Source organism: Trematomus bernacchii, unplaced genomic scaffold, assembly GCF_902827165.1.
Source record: "Trematomus bernacchii unplaced genomic scaffold, fTreBer1.1, whole genome shotgun sequence".
NCBI classification, from domain to species: Eukaryota; Metazoa; Chordata; class Actinopteri; order Perciformes; family Nototheniidae; genus Trematomus; species Trematomus bernacchii.
Window position 1 is genome coordinate 654,691 of NW_022987610.1, and position 21,903 is coordinate 676,593.

The 21,903-nt window shown below is 42.2% G+C and overlaps 1 protein-coding gene across 1 annotated transcript in view; it reads right to left on the reverse strand.

The window, feature by feature from the left end:
* Positions 1-21,903, reverse strand: part of slc2a15a (solute carrier family 2 member 15a) — a 197,886-nt gene that overhangs the window by 80,886 nt on the left and 95,097 nt on the right. Inside the window, exons 9-11 of the mRNA XM_034131972.1 lie at positions 4,455-4,600; positions 3,943-4,075; positions 3,517-3,704 (exon numbers count right to left, since the gene is read on the reverse strand). Coding sequence (XP_033987863.1) covers positions 3,517-3,704; positions 3,943-4,075; positions 4,455-4,600 — 467 coding nt within the window. The remainder of the gene's footprint in view (positions 1-3,516; positions 3,705-3,942; positions 4,076-4,454; positions 4,601-21,903) is intronic.

Consider the following 21,903-nt stretch of genomic DNA (forward strand, 5'->3'; position numbering starts at 1 on the left):
TTCCTATTGCGCAGTGTCGTTGCAGGTTCTGCCCCATTGTATCACAATTGCTGTCTGTCTGGAGGGCGGTAGAGAAACTATGTGGCTGCCCCTATGCTTGGAATCCATGTTCCCCATTATTTAACAATGCCAGATTGTTGATTGGGGGCCATCCCATTCAGTTTCATCAGTGGAAAGTGAGAGGGGTTCATATACTGGGGAACGTCTATGGAGATGAAGGTCTGCGTTCGTTTCGGGAGCTGTGTACAGAATTTGATTTACCTCGTTCCTCCTTTTTCTTTTATTTACATTTGAGGTCGGCTTTAAGGGCTAGCGGTATTCCATTGCAAAGTCCTCTATCACCACACCCGCTGCATAACATTCTACACTCCACTAGAGGTACAAGTGGCCTTGTTTCCAAACTTTACTGGTTCATTTCACAACACGCTTATAGACCCCTGGCGTTAGAGGCGATATGAAGGGCCGATATCCCAGATCTGGATCCAGAGTTTGATTGGGATGAAGTCTGGTCCAATATACTAATAGCTTCTAGGAATCCTGACCACCAGCACATACATTATAATTTTACTCATAGAGTTTACCTCACGCCTAGGAAGCTTTGTTTAATGAAAATAATTGCTGATCCAAATTGCACTCTATGTGACGTAGAGGCTATTGGTACTTATTTACATATGTTCTGGGAATGTCCGCCAGTAGCCAGATTCTGGGAGATGGTTGCCTCTAACCTTTCGGCGATATTTGAGACTAACGTGCCTCATTCACCTGTCACACTTATCTTAAACGACCTGTCCAACCTGGGTTTAACCCTGACCAAAAGGCGAGCACTATTAGCCGGGCTTACAGCAGCAAAAAAATTGGTTGCGACTCGGTGGAAGCCTCCCCATTCCCTATCACGTAAGGTCTGGGTTCTAACATATCTAGACATATCGTATCTAGAAATATCGACAGCCCGGGTACATGGGGCAAAGGAGTCAACAATAGAGATGTGGACTTCGCTCATTGTGAACCTCAAGGGCATATTAGGATAACTATCTAATGGGGATGGTGATCTGGATGGGTGGGTGGGGAGGGACGTCACGTCACTGGGTTTTGTTTCTTTCTTTAGTTTTGTGCTGTTTTTGTAATGTATTGCATTTTATGTTATTGATTGTACCATTTCTTTTATAAATAAAACATTTGATCACAAAAAAACATTAGAAAGACTGATTCTTATTATTATATTATAAGCTTATTGTGCTCATTTATGTGGCTGTGACTTTGGAATAAATAGACGTCTTTAGCCTGCAATACAGAGTAGCAAGGTCAGGTGCAGACACTGGAAGAATACAAAGAGTTATTCATAAACAGGACATCACTCCGGCTTGAGCTTTGGGTGAGCTCCACTCCCACACATAGCTAGGAAGCAGCCTTATGAAGATTCCACTTTTTCTGTAGAAACGTTAGCGAAAGCAAATTACGTATGATGGTGCCAGAGTAGGGAGGGACTTCCACAGGCCGGCCGAATGCTGATTGGAAGGTCGTGTTGCCAAGAGACTCTGTCTGAGTCTGCGCACCTACCAAAGAGAGCCAGGTCTAAACCACGGTATCTCTTCAGCTAGTCTTGACCAATCATAAATGTACGGGCAACGCCCTGTGTAATAAAAATGTATGCACGCACGAGGTTCGGGGCTTTTTCCGGAAATAGTGGTTACAGATTACAGCTTTGCTGCCTGTAATTTCTATGACGTGACGGAGTCCTTGGCCAAGTGAATATATATCTATTGCTTTCTGATAATAAATAGTTAAACTTAGAAGTTGTCTGTCTTTCCTGGAATTTTGAACACAACAAATGCCATCTTTTGAGCGTACGCCACGGTTATAAATACCGAAACTCCACCAGGAGATTGTGTCTTTCCTTTGCACGTTTAAAGACAACGAGCAACACACATCTTGGAGTGCATGTTGGATGAACAGTTTATGCCAGAAGTCTACTTTCTGTGTGAGATTTTTGGACACTTGAACTCTTAAAAAACGTTGTGCCTTCAGGACAAAGATAAGGCTCTTCAAAACAGACCTGATGACAACAAAACTGCTGCACTTCCCACAACTCTGTGTATTTATGAGCACATCACCTGGAGCACACAGAATGCCAGTCATGACAGACTTCATGACACAATTGACTGAGAACTTGGGAACTTGAGATTCCAAGGCTTCAGCATTCCCATTGAGGTGTTGCAGTTTGCTCGTGACACATTTTCCATCAAGCCTGATGCAGATTTCTGTGTAAAAGTAAAAGAGGTAATATCTTGCATTGATGAGAGCATCTTTCAGATGGAGCTGGTTGATGTGCAGTCTTCCTTTGCTTTAAAACAGCACTTGCAGTCTGAGGGTGAGGTAGACTTTTGGTCTAACCATGTTAGCCAGTATCAGTACCCCACAATGAGGAATGTGGCCTCACTTATACTGACAACGTTTGGATCTACCTATACTTGTGAGTATAGCTTTTCTCATATGAATGCCATCAAACAAGGGCAAGTTGCTCCATGACTAATGAGAAGTTGCATGAGAGGCTCAAAATGACAGAAGTCTGATATGTATGGTAGTTCAATTGTAGTTCATCACCTGACTTAGGAATGTAATGCATTCTTAGTGTAAATGCAAAGACAGATCTGATTTATGATGATTCAAACAAGCCTTCTTACTGTTCAATTGTAAAAATGTATCCAAGATATGTATGTTATTGTGAGTCTGATGGCTATTGTTTTACTATGTTCTAGTTGCCTTTAGTATTTCATTTTATGGGCTGGATATGGGCTTGTTTTCAAAGCACCTTATGTATGCTTGGAAGTGTTGAGGATATTATATAAACAGGGCTACTTATCGTTAATGTGATGAATACTGTTTTATTATATTCATCTTTATTTCTACATTAGTGGATATGGACCTGTTGGGACATAAACTCATGTCTCCTTTGTTTTAAAGATGCAACATTTTGCACTTTTGTGTCAAGCCTTGTAACCATAGCTTTCCTATTTTTTTGTATGGACTGGTTGCTTTCTGCAATGAATTATAGTGATACAATTCAAGTGAAAAAAGAGATGCATGTGAGTACTTCATTTCATGAATTAGTACCTATTAACACTACTGTAAGTAAGAGTTATTTGTAGTGATTCATTTAAAAAGTATTGTGTGGCCCACGGACCCCCAGTGATTTTCCTATTTGGCCCAATCAACACAGAACCCATCCTGGACTTCAGTTTGTCCTTCAGACAAGACTGAGAAGACAACATCCCTCATTCTTCTCCACCCCTTCCTCTAAAATTCATTATTACCAAACAATATGCTGTTTAAAGACAGGGGGGTTGCATAAAGATGCCTTTACTTGTGTATGCTGGGTGTAAGGAATTTCCTCTTTAAACCTTTTGACCACTTCGGGAATTCCTTAAATAGTATTTACTTGTATAAAGAAATACATTGTGGCAGATATCACAGCATTGTGAACCCTTTTGCATGACTCAGTTTCCAAATAGTACTTACAGCATCGATGCCAGACAGCTGCATCCCGATGTTAATGACCACCACACTCAGCACCTGCCAGCGGACCGTGTTGTCCTGCAACAGCTTCCATACGGACAGCGTCTCCACTGACGACAAGGAGCGCTGCTCCTCCTGCATCTCTTCAATCTCCGCCTGGATGTTACACTTGGCTCTGTACCACTTCAGGGCTGAGAGAAAGAAAACATGTGAAACACAAGTCAATATAACGAAGGCAGCTGGTATATTTTACTAGATAATAGCCATATTGCAATACAAATATATTTCTCAAAATGTACTTCTACTAAACTGTGAAGAAAAATTATTTCCTATTTTTTTTGCCATTAACGCACCATTATTCTATTTTAATGTGCTTTAGCGCTGAATCCCTTCTTTTTGTTAAGCGTCCACTTGTTGATGTGGACTGACCTGTAATGGTGGCATGGACGTTCTGCTTCTCCATCAGTAGGTATCTGGGGCTTTCTGGGAACCATGGCAACAGCATGAACTGGATGATTGTGGGTACCACCACCACTGAAAGAAACAGGGGCCAGTGCTCCTCCTATAACAGTCACAACACAGTTATACTTTCAAGAAAGCTGAAAATGTTAAGTAATTTCGCACATGCAGACACTTCCTGGCCATGTATCACCACTGTCCCACCCTAAGACCATGCATTTCAGGGAAAATGTCAGCAGGTCTGTGTGTGAAAGAAGTAACAAACATGTGAACAGAGGATTTTACCTGAAACCAGTGATGTTCATTTTAATGTGTGTTCCTCCATTAAGTAGATCACATAAATCATGATTTGCCTCACACACTTGGCAAATAATAAATACATGTCAAAAACATTCACAATAAGTACTCATGAGCTCAGGTAGCCACCTTAACCAATGGTCCCCCTCTCAAACCAATGGGTGTTAGAGAGCACTGTTGACTACCTTTCCCAGAAGCTCATGTAGACCGAGGATTTGTGCGGTGAACACTCCGGTGCCAATAAAGATACTCGGCACAAGTCCAAGGAAGCCTCGCAGGTTCTTCGGAGCTATCTCACCCAGGTACATTGGGACCACACTAAGAGAGATGCCTGCAGTTAAAATAAGCAGAGAAGAAGATATATGTCACAATGCACTGATTAAAAATAATTGTGCTATAACTATAGAGTAAAACAATATGGACTATCTGCGCATACAGTCAACAGACATACAGGTACAGGTACTGAACGTTACCATAACACAATACCAAAATGGGTGATGCTGCCTGAAAACTCAAATTGGATTAAAATGGAAACATTCTGACTTGATGCCTGGGAATGGAGGTCAGGGTTTTCACTATTTCAAAATATGAATTATTGTGAAACTCAGATCAAGATAGCGCAAGACCGTCTGGACAGTTATGAAAACCAAAGCCGACGACAGAACGTGAGGATTATCGGTCTGAAAGAAGGCAAGGAGGGCAAAACAAGTTGATTTATTTGAAAAGTGGATACCTGATGCCCTGGGCCCAGTAGTTCAAAACTTTGAATCCCTATCTGATCGGATCAGATTTGGATTTTGGGTAGTTCAAAACCAAAAAACAGAATTAGGATCACTTTGATATCTGATCAGATCAGGAAATCAAATCCAAGCTTTAATCTGGATCAAATCAGTTTGATCCCAAAAAACTTGATTATCTTGATCCCACCAGAGGGGTGGATTTCCAGTGGATTACCAGAGCAAAATGTACTGTACAATTTATTTAAAAATATGTTTCAATATAAATAAGATGGCAAAGTTTGTTAACTGAAATAATACACAATTTTTAGCCTTCATGGCAAATCAATTTTATTTTTCATTTTTTGGTCACGTTTGTGGTGTCCTATTTTGTTTTCAACCAAATGTTGATTACATAAATGTTTATGCTCATAAAAGTATCACAACAAAGATTGTCAATCACAAATGTAATTTAGATTAAAGAAAAAATATCTTCAAAAAACAAAAAAGTCCATCATCTGTCATCACCTTTCAAAAGTAATTGCGGACAATAGCATCTGCACCACCAATCCATAGGTGGGCCTAGATCATCAGCAGGTGCAAGGGGCTCTGGGGGATCATCAATGTCAGAGAGGGGGACTCTGCGATGGACAGCGATATTGTGTAGCACAATACAAGCCAGTGTTATGCGGCATGCTCGTTGGGGTTCCACTCTCAGATAGTTCAGGCATGCAAAACGCCTCTTCAGTACTCCATTCAAGCGCTCAATGGCACACCTTGTTCTTCCATGGGCATTGTTGTAGCGCATCTGTGAGGGAGTGTTGGCCGTGGGAAAAGGTGTCATCACCCATGGTAGGAGTGGGTAGGCACTGTCGGCTAATATAACTCCATCCGGCCTGTTGATTTGGAATTCAGTGAACAACCGGCTCTCTCTGAAGATTCGTGCATCATAGACTGACCCAGGCCATCTCACAACACAGTTGGTGATGGCAAGGTCAGCATCTCCCACAAGTTGCACATTGATGCTGTGCCAACCTTTCCTGTTGACATATTCCCACTCCCTCTGATGAGGTGCTTGAATATGCACATGGGTGCAGCCGATCACCCCAATGGTGTTGGGCATGTCTCCCAAAAGAAAAAACTTCCGCTTCACTTTGGCAATCTGGCCATCATTGGGAAAAGTCACAAAATGATCCAGCAGGCGAGCCAGTGCATCAGACACAGCTGTCACCACTTCACCCACTGTTGTCTTGTGGACTCCCATGCTGTCAGCTATGACCTGATAAAATGTTCCACATGCGTAAAAGCGCAGGGCAATGAGGACCTGTTCCTCTACAGTCAGAGCATGACTCCGCAAGATTCTGCAATGCAGTTGTGGCCTGACCAGATCAGCAATGTAGTTGATGTCATCAAGTCCAAATCGAAAACGATCGTAAAGTTCTTCTGTTGTGTACTGTTGGAGAGGTTTGGGGCATTCGGTGTGGACCCTTTGGCGGTAACCTCTCCTTCCAGCATGGAATATGTGAACAATCCCTGCCATGACTGTGTTCTGACTGTTCTTTCAGTCAGTAGGCCTACATCAGTCTCTGAATAATTAGTAATTGCAAATACACACCTGCAATGCATGTCCAGATGTGTAATTAACCACAGGAGGGCCTGTGGTTAATTATGTAATTGATAGCAGGTAACGGCCAGACCTATACAAACTAATTGCTGACCTGACCAAACCAGTGAGTTGGAAAGATGGACAAAAAGGGGCCTAACTTTACATCTGCTGAGACCCATGCACTGCTTCAGAGTGTAAGGAATAATTATGACTCCATAGTTGGTAGCTTTAACAGAGAGGGTGGAGCGACTAAAGTAAAGAGCGGAATATGGATGGAAGTTACAGACAATGTGAATGCCACAGGATCTGGACACAAGAGGACGGTGGACCAAGTGAGGTTGAGGTGGAAGAATTTGAAGCAGCAAGCTACCAAAGACCACAGCCAGGCTAAAAACCCACAGACGGGTAACAAACCATATAAAAGGGGACCATACACAGATGTGGTACTTGATATCATTGGTGGTCAGCAGTCACAATCTTTACATGGAATACCAAACGTTGTACTGGATGGTGAGTCGCAGGTATGTGTGATTTTATCCTTGTCCCTATAGAACTACAATTATTATCTTGTATAATTGCTATTTTCAAAGTACTACAATGGCTATATTTCTTATATAGCATCCTTAGGCGCGTTCACACCGGAGTACTTTGGAGTACTTTTCCCACAATAGTTCATCAGAACTACAATATATTTGCGTTCACACCAAAAAGCCCCAGGAACTAAAGTAGTTCAAATGAGTTCGTCTGACCCGTTTTTCAGTCCCTGCTAGAGAGCAGGGACTGTTGTGGGAGAAAATAGTTCATACGTCTGATTGGCTGTGCGGAATGCAAACCACGCCCGTTTGACTCTGATTTTTTTTTTGTAAGTGGCCATTGTATTTGCTCGCTTCGGGCCAGCGTACCCGAAGAGATTACTTTTGTGAAAGCAGTTATTATAGCAACACTAAATAAATCATCGGAGCGGTGGAGTGATGAGGATGTGTCGGCGCTTCTGGCGATTTACTCGGAGGACGCGAAGCGCCGCATTCAGAAGCTTCTACTGAATGCAGTTTCCGTGGCTCAGCAAAGTTAGCAGACCTGGCTACGAAGGTAAAATAAAATACATGCACTGCACTGTTTTAATCTGCACAATACTGGTCTTAGATGTACTTTTCTTTGCTCAGTAGATCGAGCTAGCCATGCTAGAACTTGCTATCATAGGTCCAAGCTGGCTAACAACATCTAGCTAGCTAGCTATTCTCAGCCGTGCCCGCTATGAACACGTTTTGACTTGTGAATAAGTGTGCAATGTTCTGTAATTTGCTTCACTAACTCATGGCACTAATCGTGTGTTTCAGGCGAGGTGTTTCTCTCAGGATTAGAAACTAGTTTTCCCCTCCGGGATAAAACGATAATATAACGTTAGCAATTAGCATGCTAGCTGGACATAATGCTACCTCTAACAATACATTGTAGTTGCTATAATTTCAAGTCATTTGCAACATTCATTCTACATGTTAATGGTAAAAGCTTAAACAGTTGATTACCTGCATGCCACAAAGACTGATGTTCTAATATGTTTGCACATTTAAGTAGAAATGTAATTGAAATTCTATTTATTTTTCCTTTTTTTTATTGATTGTTATAATTGTACTCAGCCATGTTATGTTCATGCCCGGCGCCGTGGGAGGGCCAGGCCCTCCCATTTGACATTCCTGCCCTCCCCCAATAAACACGTTTTTTATTATTTCTAAACATTTTTTTTTAAATATTTTTTTATTTTTTTAATTATAAATAAACTGTGAACTTTTATGCTACGATGTATGTGATGTCAGATAGTAACTATAAAAAAAAATGGCAGGCTACGTCAAATAAATTCATGTGTCTGTTGTGATTTGTGATTCGTCCACATTTAGACCAATCACAGCGTCACACTCTGCCGCCTATTCTGGATTTGTTTATTGTTTATTGTGCATTCTGTAGACTCCCATTTCTGTTTGGATTACAAAATGGACATCAGAAATTGGCTTAAAAGGTCTAAGGATTTATTAAAACGAAAGAGCGATGAAAGAACTGCAGCCGATGGTGCTGCTGGCGTCCCTGCACCTGCCGTTGCAGCAGCACGCCTTAATGTCACAAGCTTGACCTCGGCAAACCCCGGGGCTGAGTTAGCGAGCCCAATCCTTGACTCATCAAGGCGGGCGCCACCAACGCTGCACTCCGAGGCACAGCTCCTTGTGCCCCTACCATCACCACCTGCGTTGCCACACCCTGTACCACACCCGCCAGCATCATCATCCTCCTCCTCCTCCTCCTCCTCCTCCGTGCCGGTGCCTCCACTACAGCCGCTACCTAGCAGCACATCAACAGATACTATTGGGCCAGCAACCGCTCACAGACCAACAGCCCCAGATGATCTTGGGGTTAATAAACCCAACCAGGTGAAACTGGATCGTTATCCAGGGAGATTGTTTTCAGGAAAGAAGCGCACTTTTGCCACTGCATGGTACAACAACAGACCATGGCTTGAATATTCGGTAAAAGCAGACGCAGCCTTTTGTTTCCCCTGTAGACAGTTTAAAGTAAATACGTCTTCATCTGATGCGGCTTTTACTGTCAAAGGTTTTTGCGACTGGAAACACGCATTACAGACTGATAAAGGACTGCTAAGGCATGCCGCATCAAAAGAACACATTTCATGTGAGAGTTTGTGGAGAGAGAGACAGATACGCCAGGAAACAAATAAGGTGCCATCCTTAACCAGTGTGCCTTGCTCGTGATTTACTACCAGTGTTTGTGCTGCCACGCACACACTGTTTCAAAAGTTGTTTCTATGTTGCCCTTTATTTGTGTATGTATTTGCGATAAGTGTGCGTCTTTACGCAATGCTGTTGGCCTTGCTGTTTGATATATATTGTGCCGCAGGCCCGCAGCATATGACGGTTTTGTGTGCCCTCCCATGAAAATCATATGCCCTCCCTTTAGATTTGTTCTGGCGCCGGGTCTGGTTATGTTAGATGTCAATCCACTTACACTATAACTACTCTGGCCTTGAAAGAAGGTTACACATCTAACTGATGTCCACTAATCCCTATAAAACAAAGTTCAAGCATACATTAAGCACAAAACAATAAATAAGGGCACTTTGATATTTATTTTTTATTTGATATTATTTGATCCTATCTATCTATCTTATCTTCTACTTTACACCTGCATTGTGTACACTGTCCCTGCCTGCACCATGTCCAATGTTGGACAATGTTGTCTCGTTGTTGCGATTAAACTGATCTTGTATCTTGCATATTTCACCTTAGGAAAGTGGGCACGCGATGACAGCTTCCTTGACACCATCATGGCGATGGACCGCCGTGCCATGGTCAGCAAGGAGAATGAGGACCTGCGTGCCAAGGAGATGCACGACGAACGGCTGCTGCATTCACACAAGGCCCAGGAATCGGACGACCAGCTGCTCATGGTGCCAGATGGAGCAACAAAATACCTTTCAGGCTGGGCTTCTGGCAGTGCTAAGCGAGCTGATTAAATCCAACAGGCCTTCATTGATAAACTGTACAATGACTTGTTGGGAGGCGTGTGGTGCAGTGGTCTGGTGCGTTGGTGTTCGGATCAGGGGAGCACAGGTTCAAACCCCACTGCAGTCGGGATGTCGTTGTGTCCCTGGGCAGGACACTTCACCCCAAATTGCCTACACCTGGGACAGTTCATTTTGTATTATTGTGATTATATATATATGCCACTGTTATTAATACTGACACCTAACTTTGCACTAAGGTGTGTCTGCTGCTGAGCCTACCTATTGTTATTATATATATATATATATATATATATATATATATATATATTGCCACTGTTATTATATTGTTTTGATACTACTGACACTTATTGATCTGCTGCTGATAAATAAAAGAGAACCTACATGCACGGCACTAGCATCATGACTGTCTTTGTTTAAACCAGCAGCAGTGCAGCGGTACACAGACTAACCTGTGTGTGTGTAACGTAGTTCTTTAGGTGTGTATGCTTAACATGTATGTATTTATCACAGTAAAGATGGTAGACAAAAGCTTTTTAAAGAGCTTTCAACCTCATCCCATTGTCTTTAACACACATTTAACATAATAATATACTCATATTAATATACAAATATACAGTATGAGTACTGTTTTGATACTGACATTTAATCTTTGCACTAAGGTGTGTCTGCGCTATTGTAATTGTGTCTGTTGACTGTGGTAAATAAAAGAGAGAACCAAATGCACTGTACAAAAGATCTGTATTTGTATTTGTGGCTGAGTTATTGGCTTAAATAACTCAGTTACGAAGCTGTATAACACGACCACCAAAACGTCAACTCCATACCGTGTCTGAGGTCGGAAGGTAAACAGAAGCATCCAGCGGAAGCGGAAGTTTTTTTTCTTCTTCTTCTCTCGGTTTTTTGGCGAATTGCAACTTTAAGGTGCATACCGCCACCTACTGTACTCGCCGTGAAGTTGTTTGCGGCCTGCCAGTAAACCCAAAGCAGAAGAAGAAGAAGTGACGTCAGCGGCTCATTTGCCTAATCCACCCCCAGGAACTCATTTTGGTGTGAACGCGATCTGCTTTAGTTCATCAGAACTAAAAGAGCTCTCATGAACTAAAGTTCTCATGAACTATTGTGGGAAAAGTACTTGGTGTGAACGCCCCTCTTGTTCTTATAGTACTACAATTTTCCAGGAGCTTGCATGCTTTTGATCATCTTATTAAGGGGTATACAGTATATAGATACACTTTCATTTCAGGTAGTCAATGCACCTGATGTGACACACACCATTCAAGACGAGGTCCTCCTGACCCATGTGGATCCAGAAGCTGGACCTTCAGCCAGGCCTTATGACACACTGCAAGAGCCACCTCAAAAGAGAAAATGCAAGCGCACCAGACAACCAGAGCAGAGGGATGATGCCTACGAGACACTGCTGAGCCGTGAAACGGAGAGGGCAGAGATTCAGATCCGTCTGGCCAAAGAACAAATACAGCTGTGCCAGCTTCAGCAAACTGAAACCTCACTTAGAATTCAGCTCCTCAAAGCACGCCTGGATGATCCAGCTGCCTTTGAATGAATGTTTTTTTGTTGTTACCCTAGTGGGAGTATTTTTTGTAATTATAATTCCATTATGATTTTATGTCCTTTATGTATTTAAATATATAATTAGACATTATAGATGTCTCTGCAATGTGGTCTCTTGTCTTCCTTGTATTATTTTTCATATCCACTAGATGGAGATCGGTAGGATTAAAGCACTGATATTCAGGATCTAGTAATCTTGAAAAGTCGTAATCTGGATCAGGGTGATCCTATCCTGAATTGCTTTGAAATACTGGGACAAAATCTGTCCGAGTTGTCTGATCCTGGATCACAAAAAATGGGATTTCAAAATCTGATCGGATCTGATTGAGATTAAAAGTTTTGAACTACTGGGCCCTGGGGATGCAAACGGACCGGATCAAGAATGAGAGAGCTCACCGCACGGGAGCACCAATGAGACGCGCCGGTAAATAGGGTCCAGAGGGCCGTTCTGGCGAGTCTGCTACACCGAAAAGCAGAGGCCCCATGAATATCGACGGGTGCAATGTGTCCTTTACCCAGGATTTCTCCACGGCAGGTATGAGAAAGAGGGAGGAGTCGCGAACACCCGCAAAATACTAAGGGGAAGCTGGAATAAGGTACTCCTTTTTGTACCCTGCTGTCAACTCGTTAGATTAGGTTTTCTTTTAGCCTTTATTTTTATTGTTTTGTTTCTCCTTTTTTTTCTTATCTCTGGGATGACCAGCTTTCAACACCATTGGGCCCTCCAAGCTGGTCATCAAGTTCAGAGACCTCGGGCTCAACAGCGCCCTCTGTGATTGGATCCTGAACTTCCTGACGGGCAGACCCCATGCAGTGCAGGTGGGAAACATCACATCCTCCACTCTGATCCTCAACACCGGTGCCCCTCAAGGCTGCGTGTTCAGCCCTCTCCTCTGCTCCCTGTTCACTCACGACTGCGTGGCCACACACAGCTCCAACACCATCGTGAAGTTTGCTGATGACACGACCGTCATCGGCCAGATCACAGACGATGACGAGACGGCGTACAGAGAGGAGGTCGAAAACCTGACATCTTGGTGCCAGGATAACAACCTCCATCTCAACATCAGCAAAGAGCAGAGGAATAAGGAGAGAATCCAGCAGGCTAAATGCAAAGAGGAAAGTAGAGAAGGATAAGGAGGTGGAGAAAAGACGGGTGAAAACGTCAGGAGGAGCTGCAAAGGGACTGGAAAAAAAATGAATAGAATGAATCTAATTACAACTTTCATAACACTTGTAATGGTGACAATTTCCTCCTTCAATGGGAATGGGCTGAGGTCCAAGGACCGGAGAGAACAGGCCTCAATGATATGTGACTCAGACATTATATGCTTGCAGGAGACACATTGGGATGAGAGGTGTGTGGAGGATGTAAGGAAAGAGTGGATGGGAGAAATGTATGTAAATAATGGGAGTGTGGGTGCTAGAGGGGTGGCAATATTAATTAAAGCAGGGGTGGTAACGAATATAAGGAAAGTTGAGGATGATGGTGTTGGGAGAATGGTTGGGATAATGTTCGAGTGTATGGGGGAAACTTTTAGATTAGTTAACGTATATGCACCGAATGAGGTAAGGAGGAGGAGGGAGTTTTTTGAAGGGTTGGAGGGTAAATGTGGGGGAAAATGTATGATTGTTGGTGACTTTAATGTGTGGTGTTCGAAACTGGATGTGTCTGTTAATATGGGTTTTAATAGTGATTCATCACGTGGTGCTCTCAAAACAATAACGGGGACAAATGGGCTGCTGGATGTGTGGAGGGAAAGGAACAGTAGGGAGCGGGTTTTTTCTAGGAATCAAGTGGTGGGAGGGATATTAAAACAGAGTAGAATAGATTTAGTGTGGAGTAATTTAGGGGAGAAAATTGGCAGAATTGGGTATAGGAATACTGCCATGAGTGATCATAACATCTTGAGTTTCTGCATTGGAACAGTGATGAGAGGAAGAGGAGGAGTGTGGTGCCTAAATGCCTGTCTGCTGAATGATGATGGATATAAAGTTCAAGTGAGAGAATGTATGGAAAAAAAGGGGAGGTTTGAATGGTGAGGATGTGGGGGTGTGTTGGGAGGGATTTAAAAATGAAATTAAAGGGATAAGTATAGGATTTTGTAAAAATAGGAATAAAATAGAAAGAGAGAAAGAGAAAATGGTTAGGGAAGAGTTACATTTAGAGGCTAATAGGGTAGATATAGAAATAGGGAGAGATCTGGATGAATATAGTCGTTTGAAGGATGAGCTGGGGGAGATAGAGAAGAGAACATGTAGAGGTGCTATAGTTAGAAGGAGGGCTAGGTATGCGGTTGAAGGAGAGAAAAGTACAGGGTTCTTTTTGGCTTTAGAGAAAGTAAAGCAGAGAAAGAATAATATAGAGCAGGTTGAAGGAAAAGGAGGAGAAATAATATCAGATTTTGTAGGGATTGCCGAGAGAGTTGAGGAATTTTATAGGGAGTTATTTGAGGCTGAAGAGATTGATAGGGAGAGCTTAGAACAGGTGATAGATAGTATGGAAGCTAGGTTGAGTGATGAAGGTAGAGACATGTGTGAGGGGGAGATAGGACTAGGGGAGATAGAGTTAGCTATAGCAGGGTTAGGTAGGAATAAGAGTCCAGGGATAGATGGTCTGACGTCTGAGTTCTATATAGAGTTTAGGGAGGGGCTGGCGCCAATGCTCCTTAAACTGTACAGGAGCCTGGAGGAGAGGGAGGAATTGCCGGCCGGTATATCTACAGGGATTATTAGTATATTGTTTAAAAAAGGAAATAGGAATAAATTAGAAAACTATAGACGACTTAGTATGTTAAACACGGATTATAAAGTGCTAGCACGGGTGTTAGCGAATAGAATTAAGAGGGTTATAAAATCAGTAGTTGGAAACACACAGGCGTATAGTATGCCAGGGAGAGATATTTGTGACACTATTAGTAGTATTAGGGACACAATTAGTCACATGAAGGAGGGTATAGGTGGGATAGTAGTTAGTTTAGATTTAAATAAAGCTTTTGATAGGGTTAGTCATGGATTTTTGTATAGAGTGTTAGAGAAGGCAGGATTTGGGAAAAGATTAATAGGGTGGGTAAGGAGGATTTATAGTAGTGCAGTCAGTTGCGTTAAAATTAATGGGGTGGTAACCAATGTGTTTAAGTTAGGGAGGTCGGTCCGGCAAGGATGCCCTCTCTCAGCAATGCTGTACGCGCTGTCAGCCGAGCCCCTCGCGACTCTGCTGCGGCAAAACAGGTTTATAAAAGGAGTGGAGGTGCCAGGAGGGGGGGTTAGTTTAGTTTATCAGTATGCAGACGACACCACCATTACAGTTAAAGATAGGGAAAGTGTTAGGGAAGTGTTGAAGACAGTCAGTTTGTATGGTAGGGCATCAGGAGCTAGGGTGAATTTAGATAAATCAGAGATTATGTACATAGGACAGGTGAGGGATAGGATTTGTGATATAGGGTTGAAGGAAAATAAGGATTATTTTAGGGTGTTGGGGATCAATTTGGGGATTAAAGATGTGGAGGGTAGGGACAGACAGTATGTAGAGTTAATTCATGGAATAGTGAAGACGTTGAGGTTTTGGAAGATGAGGGGGCTTAAATTGAGGGGGAAGATAGCTGTAGTGAATGGGTTAATCATGAGTAGGGCACTTTATATAATGACGGTTTTAGATGTGCCGGATAGTGTAGTGAATGAAATAGATAAGATAGTTAGTGAGTTCATATGGGATGGGAGGGGGGTAAGGATAGCTAGAGAAGTGTTAGAAAATGAGTGTAGGGATGGAGGTTTACAGCTGATAAACTTAAGAAGGAAAATTAAAGCAATTAGGATTAAAATGATGGTTCGCTATTTAGGAAATAAGGAAGATCAGTTATGGAAAATATTCTTAAAGGAACAAATAAATAAATGTGGAGGATGTGGTGATAGTGCTGTTTTTATGGTGCTAAGAAAGGGGATGTTGAAAGGTTTGAGTGCTTATCAAAGGGAAGTAATGAGTGCATGGGGTGAGTTTTTGAAGTACGTTAGGTATGAGTGTGTGAATGTGCAGCAGGTGTGGGAGCAGCCGATCTTCCTTAACCCAAGGATCACTCATGAGAAGTGTTCCATATTCAATCTGCCGATATGGAGAGCGGGGATGAGGAGGGTTAAGGATTTAGTTTTAGAGTATGTACCAGGCTTTATGAAGGCACAGGTGATAGTGGATGAGGTTAGGGAAATAGATGAAGTGATGTATCCAGGGACAGCTGAACGAATGATGGAAGAAATCAAAGATGGAATGCCGAGTGAATGGTTAACAATGATTGAGAGTGAGATCGTTATAGGAAAGGAGAGTGTGGTTGATTTATATGTGGGGAAAGAGGATGTCAATGTTAAAATAGAAGATGTTAAAACAATTTTTTTTTATAAATGGTTAAAAGGGGATGTTATTAGGAGACCTGCATCAGAGAGAGTATGGACGAGTGTTGTGAAAGGTCTGACTGGTAGAAGAATGTGGGAGAATGTGAAAATTAAATGGAACAGTATTGAATGTGAACATTTTAATTTTTTGTTGAGACATAATAGGGTGTGTAACAATCTGATAATTAGTCATTTTGAGGAAACTGTTGAGAGAGAGTGTGATGTTTGTAGAGACCAGGTTGAAACATGTTTGCATGAGTTTGTTGAATGTAGAGAGCTTGGTGTTTTTTTTGGAAGGATGAAAGAGTTAATTGGTAGATGTTGGAATGAATGGTATGTGAGAGAAATGGATTGGAAGGAGCTGTGGCTGTTTGGTGTGATTGAGAAGAAGGATGAATGCAATGTGAATCTATTAAACTATGTTCTGAGCCACGCCAGGCGTGCAGTCCAGATAAGGAGGAACATTGCCCATTTCGAGGGTAAAATGTCTGACGTGTGGCACATAATGAAGAGGACAACAAAAAGGGACATAAACCTTGTTCTCATACACGTGAAAAAGGACATATTTTGTGAGGATTTTGTAAATGGCAGCAAATTAATTGAGATGGATGAGGAGGGAGCTTTGTGCTTCAACTTTGAAAAGTGACATAAGACACACTACTTTTCAGTGAAATAATGACAGTATATGTCATTTTTTGTATGCGTTTCATACATTATATGCAGAAAGTACTTTATGTAATTGTGATGAACTGTTAAATGTCTATTTTTGATAATAAAAGATAAAAAAAAGTAGGGGCTTGGACTGGGAGCTGTAGGGTCGCCGGTTCAAGTCCCCGAACAGACTTAAAATATGGAGTGTTGACTGCTACTTGGAGAGGTCCCAGTTCACCTCCTGGGCCCTGCCGTGGTGCCCTTGAGCAAGGCACAGGACACCCCCCCACTCCCATTGCTCCCCGGGCGCTGTACAATAGCTGCCCACTGCTCCTAGTACTAGGATGGGTTAAATGCAGAGAACAAATTTCACTGTGTGTGCTGTGTGACCATTAAAGAGGGTTTCATCACTCCAATTCTATATCTATATATATATACTCCCAGCGGCTCAGGAAGAAACAAAGATTATCAAAGACCCCCATCACCCCAGCCACAAACTGTTCTGTTCCGTTTCGCAGGCGATACTGCAGCATCCGGACTAAAACCACCAGACTCAGGGAAAGTTTTATTCCACAGTCCATAAGACTGTTAAACACCTGAACTAAGAACATCCATAAAATTCACCTGTTTGTAACTTACAAATTATGTATCACTTGTATATAGATTCTTATGGCACTACTTATATTCTATTCTATTTTATTCTATTTACTCGCACTATTTTATCTGTTTTATTGTGTTGCACCGTTGGAGGAGCCTGGGACCTAAGATTTTCATTGACATAACTACACTGTAGCTATGCAACTTAAGAAAGCTCTGATTCCAGTGTGCAGTTCCCTTTCTATTGTATTCTTACTATTTCTGCACAATTTGTACCATACTTGCTGTACATAAGTGGGTGCTAAAGTTGACTGAACTGTGTAAGAGTTACTTGTTTGATGATGTAGCAAATATGAAAGTGAATCAATGTGCAGCACTGCCACTTTGATCAAGCTAATTTTGTGCTTTTTCTTGTCTTACGGTACGTCTACACAGCAGCGTTAAAAAAATCTTGAAACGCTTCTGCCCATTCACTTTGAATGGGGTGACGTCACTTTCCCTCACTTTTCGCCGAAATGCATTGTGGGCAGGCGAGCGGAGATTTTCAGGATTTTGAGGATTCAAAGTTGAACAATGTTCAACTTTTGAAGCTGAGGTGGAAGCGGCAGCCAATCAAATCCCGTGTACGCAAATCTGACAGTTCAAGCTCTAGCCAATCAAACGGCGTGTATGCTGGGAGAGACATACCGCAGGTCATTTCCTCATATTCCAAAAAATGGAGGAGAAATTAGCGGTAGCGAATCAATCACCCGGTGCTTTATGACCAGACCTACCGGGATATAAACCGGAGGAGCCAGGCATGGAGGGAGGTGGCAGAGACAGTGGTAGGTTTTCGCCTGTTTTGGGGAGTTTATATCCAGTTTACTTCGGGCTTTTTTGCTTCGTATGTCGCGGGCGGGAGATTCATGTGATTGGTTGCTCGCAAAAAATCCTCAAGCTTCAGATACGCCCACCTCCAAGATTTTTTTAACGCTGCTGTGTAGACGTACCGTTACAGTGAAAACGCCTGACCATTCCATTCGCCGGTACAACATGGTACTGGAGATGGTGAAAAATTAAGGCATCAGCAAAGCTGAAGCATACACCAGGCTTGGTGTGGATTGCAATACAATTGTGTATCAGGCGCTGAACGCAGAAATCGCAGCTGTCAACCCAGAGCTCTTCAAAACATTGAGGTCCAGCTTCAAAAGGAAGGACAGTATTAAAATATTTGCTGAAACCTGCAGGAGCCTACAGCTTCAGCAATCCTGAAACATAAGGACGATGGATCCTTACTGGATATACACAGAAAATAAGTTGCCAACTCCTTGTTTTAGTTGTTTTTAAAAGGTAAAAAGTTGGACCTTGAAGCTGTTTTTGAACACATAGCTCATGGATGTTTGTTTTAATATTATTACTATTCTGTATTTTTTTACCAAAAAAAAGTTTGTATTTGTGAATAAAGAAAATTGTAAAATCTGCAATACATTTTGTGTAAATTCAGTGACCTTACTATCATTTCTCCAACCCACCCCATTCATTGCTTAATACATACCACCATTAATCATATGTTATTTATACGCGCTTACATGTAGATATTAATATACTAGAGTTTGATAAGCGTAATGTAAAGTAAACAGATATGGTTCTAAACTGTATTGAAGTAAACATGTATTATTTTGAATTGTATTTGAGTGAACATGTATTGTTTGAACTGTTTTAAGTAATCACATATATACATATTGTATTCTCACTTACAACTCACTGACCCAGAGATCCTGTTTCACACACATACACCTCCTCCCACCAGCACACACACATATTCTTTTCAAGGTTCTTTCTGGGCATCAATATATCTGTGTACAATGTTTGGTTGTCTGGGAAAGAATAGTTTGTGTGAAATATTCCTTGGGAAAGTAAAGGAGTGATTACAGGTGCAGAGATAAGATTGACTCTGTCCTTGTGTACTTCCGAATCTCACGCTCTGCTCAGAAGAAAACATACTTTTTCTCAGAACTCTGATTCGCTGTATTGGACCTGACCAGAAGTGAATCCAACCAGTAAAAACACCTGGGGGAGTGAGCAGCTCACACAGCTCCTCCCCACGGACTCTCTGATTCGCTTCGGAGTAAAATGGGAAGGAAGAGTCGACACATCTCCGCCCCAAAATATGGATATGAATACTGTTGTTTATGCATGTAAAATGCTTCCTGTTTCCTGACTGGCTGGTCCCGATACCTGTATCGTACAGCGGTAGAAATTGAAAGTCCGGAGTACTCTGTAAACTTGTATACGTGTTTTGTTTCTTACCAGTAAAATCAGATTATTGTTATAACCTTTATTCCGGTGTTTTGAATTTCTTCTTTATTAAATATAACCAGCCTCATCTAACGAACGGCGCGTAGCGGAGGGGGGCTTTAAGCCACCATCCACAGTGTTTGCTACAACAAATGGCCCGCTAAAAACCCGAGAGAGAACAAGAAGCGTAATGGCAACACCTAAAACGAAAACCTCAAAAGTGTGGGATCATTTCATACTTGACAATGTGAAAAAGGTTGTTAAGTGCAACATTTGCAAAGGCGATCTATCCTGGCATGGGAGCACTTCATCAATGATGGAACATCTCAAAAGAAAGCATGTCGGAGTTCTGGAAGATGACTCCACTCGGTAAGTCAACTAACCTAGCTAGCTAGCAGTAGCTAGCCAATGTTTAAATTGCATGTCCTTGAACACAACTTTAGTTTTGATCGCAAAACAGCAGGTAAGACGTATTTATATTAGGGCTGTCAAGTTAACGCGTTAAAAAAAATTAACGCCACTAATGCGATTAACGCATGTGTATTTTTTGTCCTCGGCCACCCCGCCCCGTAGTTTCAGAGCGCATCGAGTTTAAAATACCATCTATCTACAAGCTGATGCCGACAGTCCCGCTCCTGCCGCCCGCTTGTGGCAGACCACACTTCCACACTCACCGGCAGGCCCGGACTGGCCATCGGGAGGACCGGGAGGGTGTGTGTATGTGTGGGGCGAGCGAGGCACACCTTACGTGTTGTTGTTAGCATCTGGTGCTAGCTAGCTGCGCTAACGGATATAAGGAGCTGTTTCAATGAAAACAGAGGAGCGACATTTCGCCGAGAACTGGGACATTGTACGAAAAGTCAGCACACTCAGCACGGATAGTGCGCGCAACATGATTGCAGCGTCCAGGCAGCTCCCGTTCGAGCATACATGCCTTGAGCTGCACATAGCTCCAACGATCCATCACAGTGTCTCCACATTCTCACACACACACACACACACACACACACACACACACACACACACACACACACACACACACACACACACACACACACACACACACACACACAACACACACACACACACACACACACACACACACACACACACACACACACACACACACACACACACACACACACACACACACACACACACACACACACACACACCACACACACACACACACACACACACACACACACACACACACACACACACACAGTATGTATTATTGTATGAGAGGTTCCAGGTTGAATTGAGGCGAATATTTGTAATGTTCAGAGGTTGTTGTGTTTAATATTCATGAGAATATTTGTCATTGTTCAAATGATAATAAACAAACATATAAAGCATATTTGTCCACTCATATGTTGATAAGAGTATTAAAAACTTGAAAAAGATCCCTCTAAGGTACATTTAGAACAGATAAAAAATGTGCGATTAATTTGCGATTAATCGCGATTAACTATGGACAATCATGCGATTAATCGCGATTAAATATTTTAATCGACTGACAGCCCTAATTTATATATATGGCTCTGTAAACGGAAGTTGTTTTCTTGCTCTTTCCTGGCTGCTAGTTCAGTGAGTTTGAAGTAGAAAAGATCGCTTTTGCCAGTCATGTGCTGAATTAGCAGCACCGAGCTAACGCTACATTAGCACGTCTTACAATAGCTGAGTTTCTTCCCGTTAAGTGGGTATGCATCATTAATAGGTTGTTAAATATTTAGAAGCCCTGAGATGCTGTTTCTTGCAAGATGTTGCGTCTGCCCCGGCAGTCTCACAATAATAAGAGTGCTGTTAGGAGAGATGACAGGCAGGAGGCAGCGGGGGCTAAATATTTGTACACGTTGTATGGTTGCAATCAGTATAGAGCTGGAGATGTAATTGATCGAGTGCACAAGAGAACACCGGATAATTGGGAAAACATTTAATGTGTTTGTGTCCAAATGGGATGTGTAGAAGTTGTTGTTACTTGTTACGTCACCGGGTGGCGCTGGCGCACTAGCTACAGTGGCCTGCAAAGGACACACTTTAATCATATGAGAATGATCTACAGGATGCTTTTGATTTAACTTACTCGAACGATCTCCGGATTTGTTTTATCTCGTGATTTGACTTTTACAAATTAAAGTGATAGGCATAACAAAGCTCAACTTCATTTAATGTGAAATCAAATGTAATTGATTGTATATGTATGTTTTTAGAAACTAATGTTACTCTTTTGCCTGACAATAAAATATGTATTTTTATATCAAATGCAGGCCAAAGAGGAGCTGTGCCAGTCCCACTGC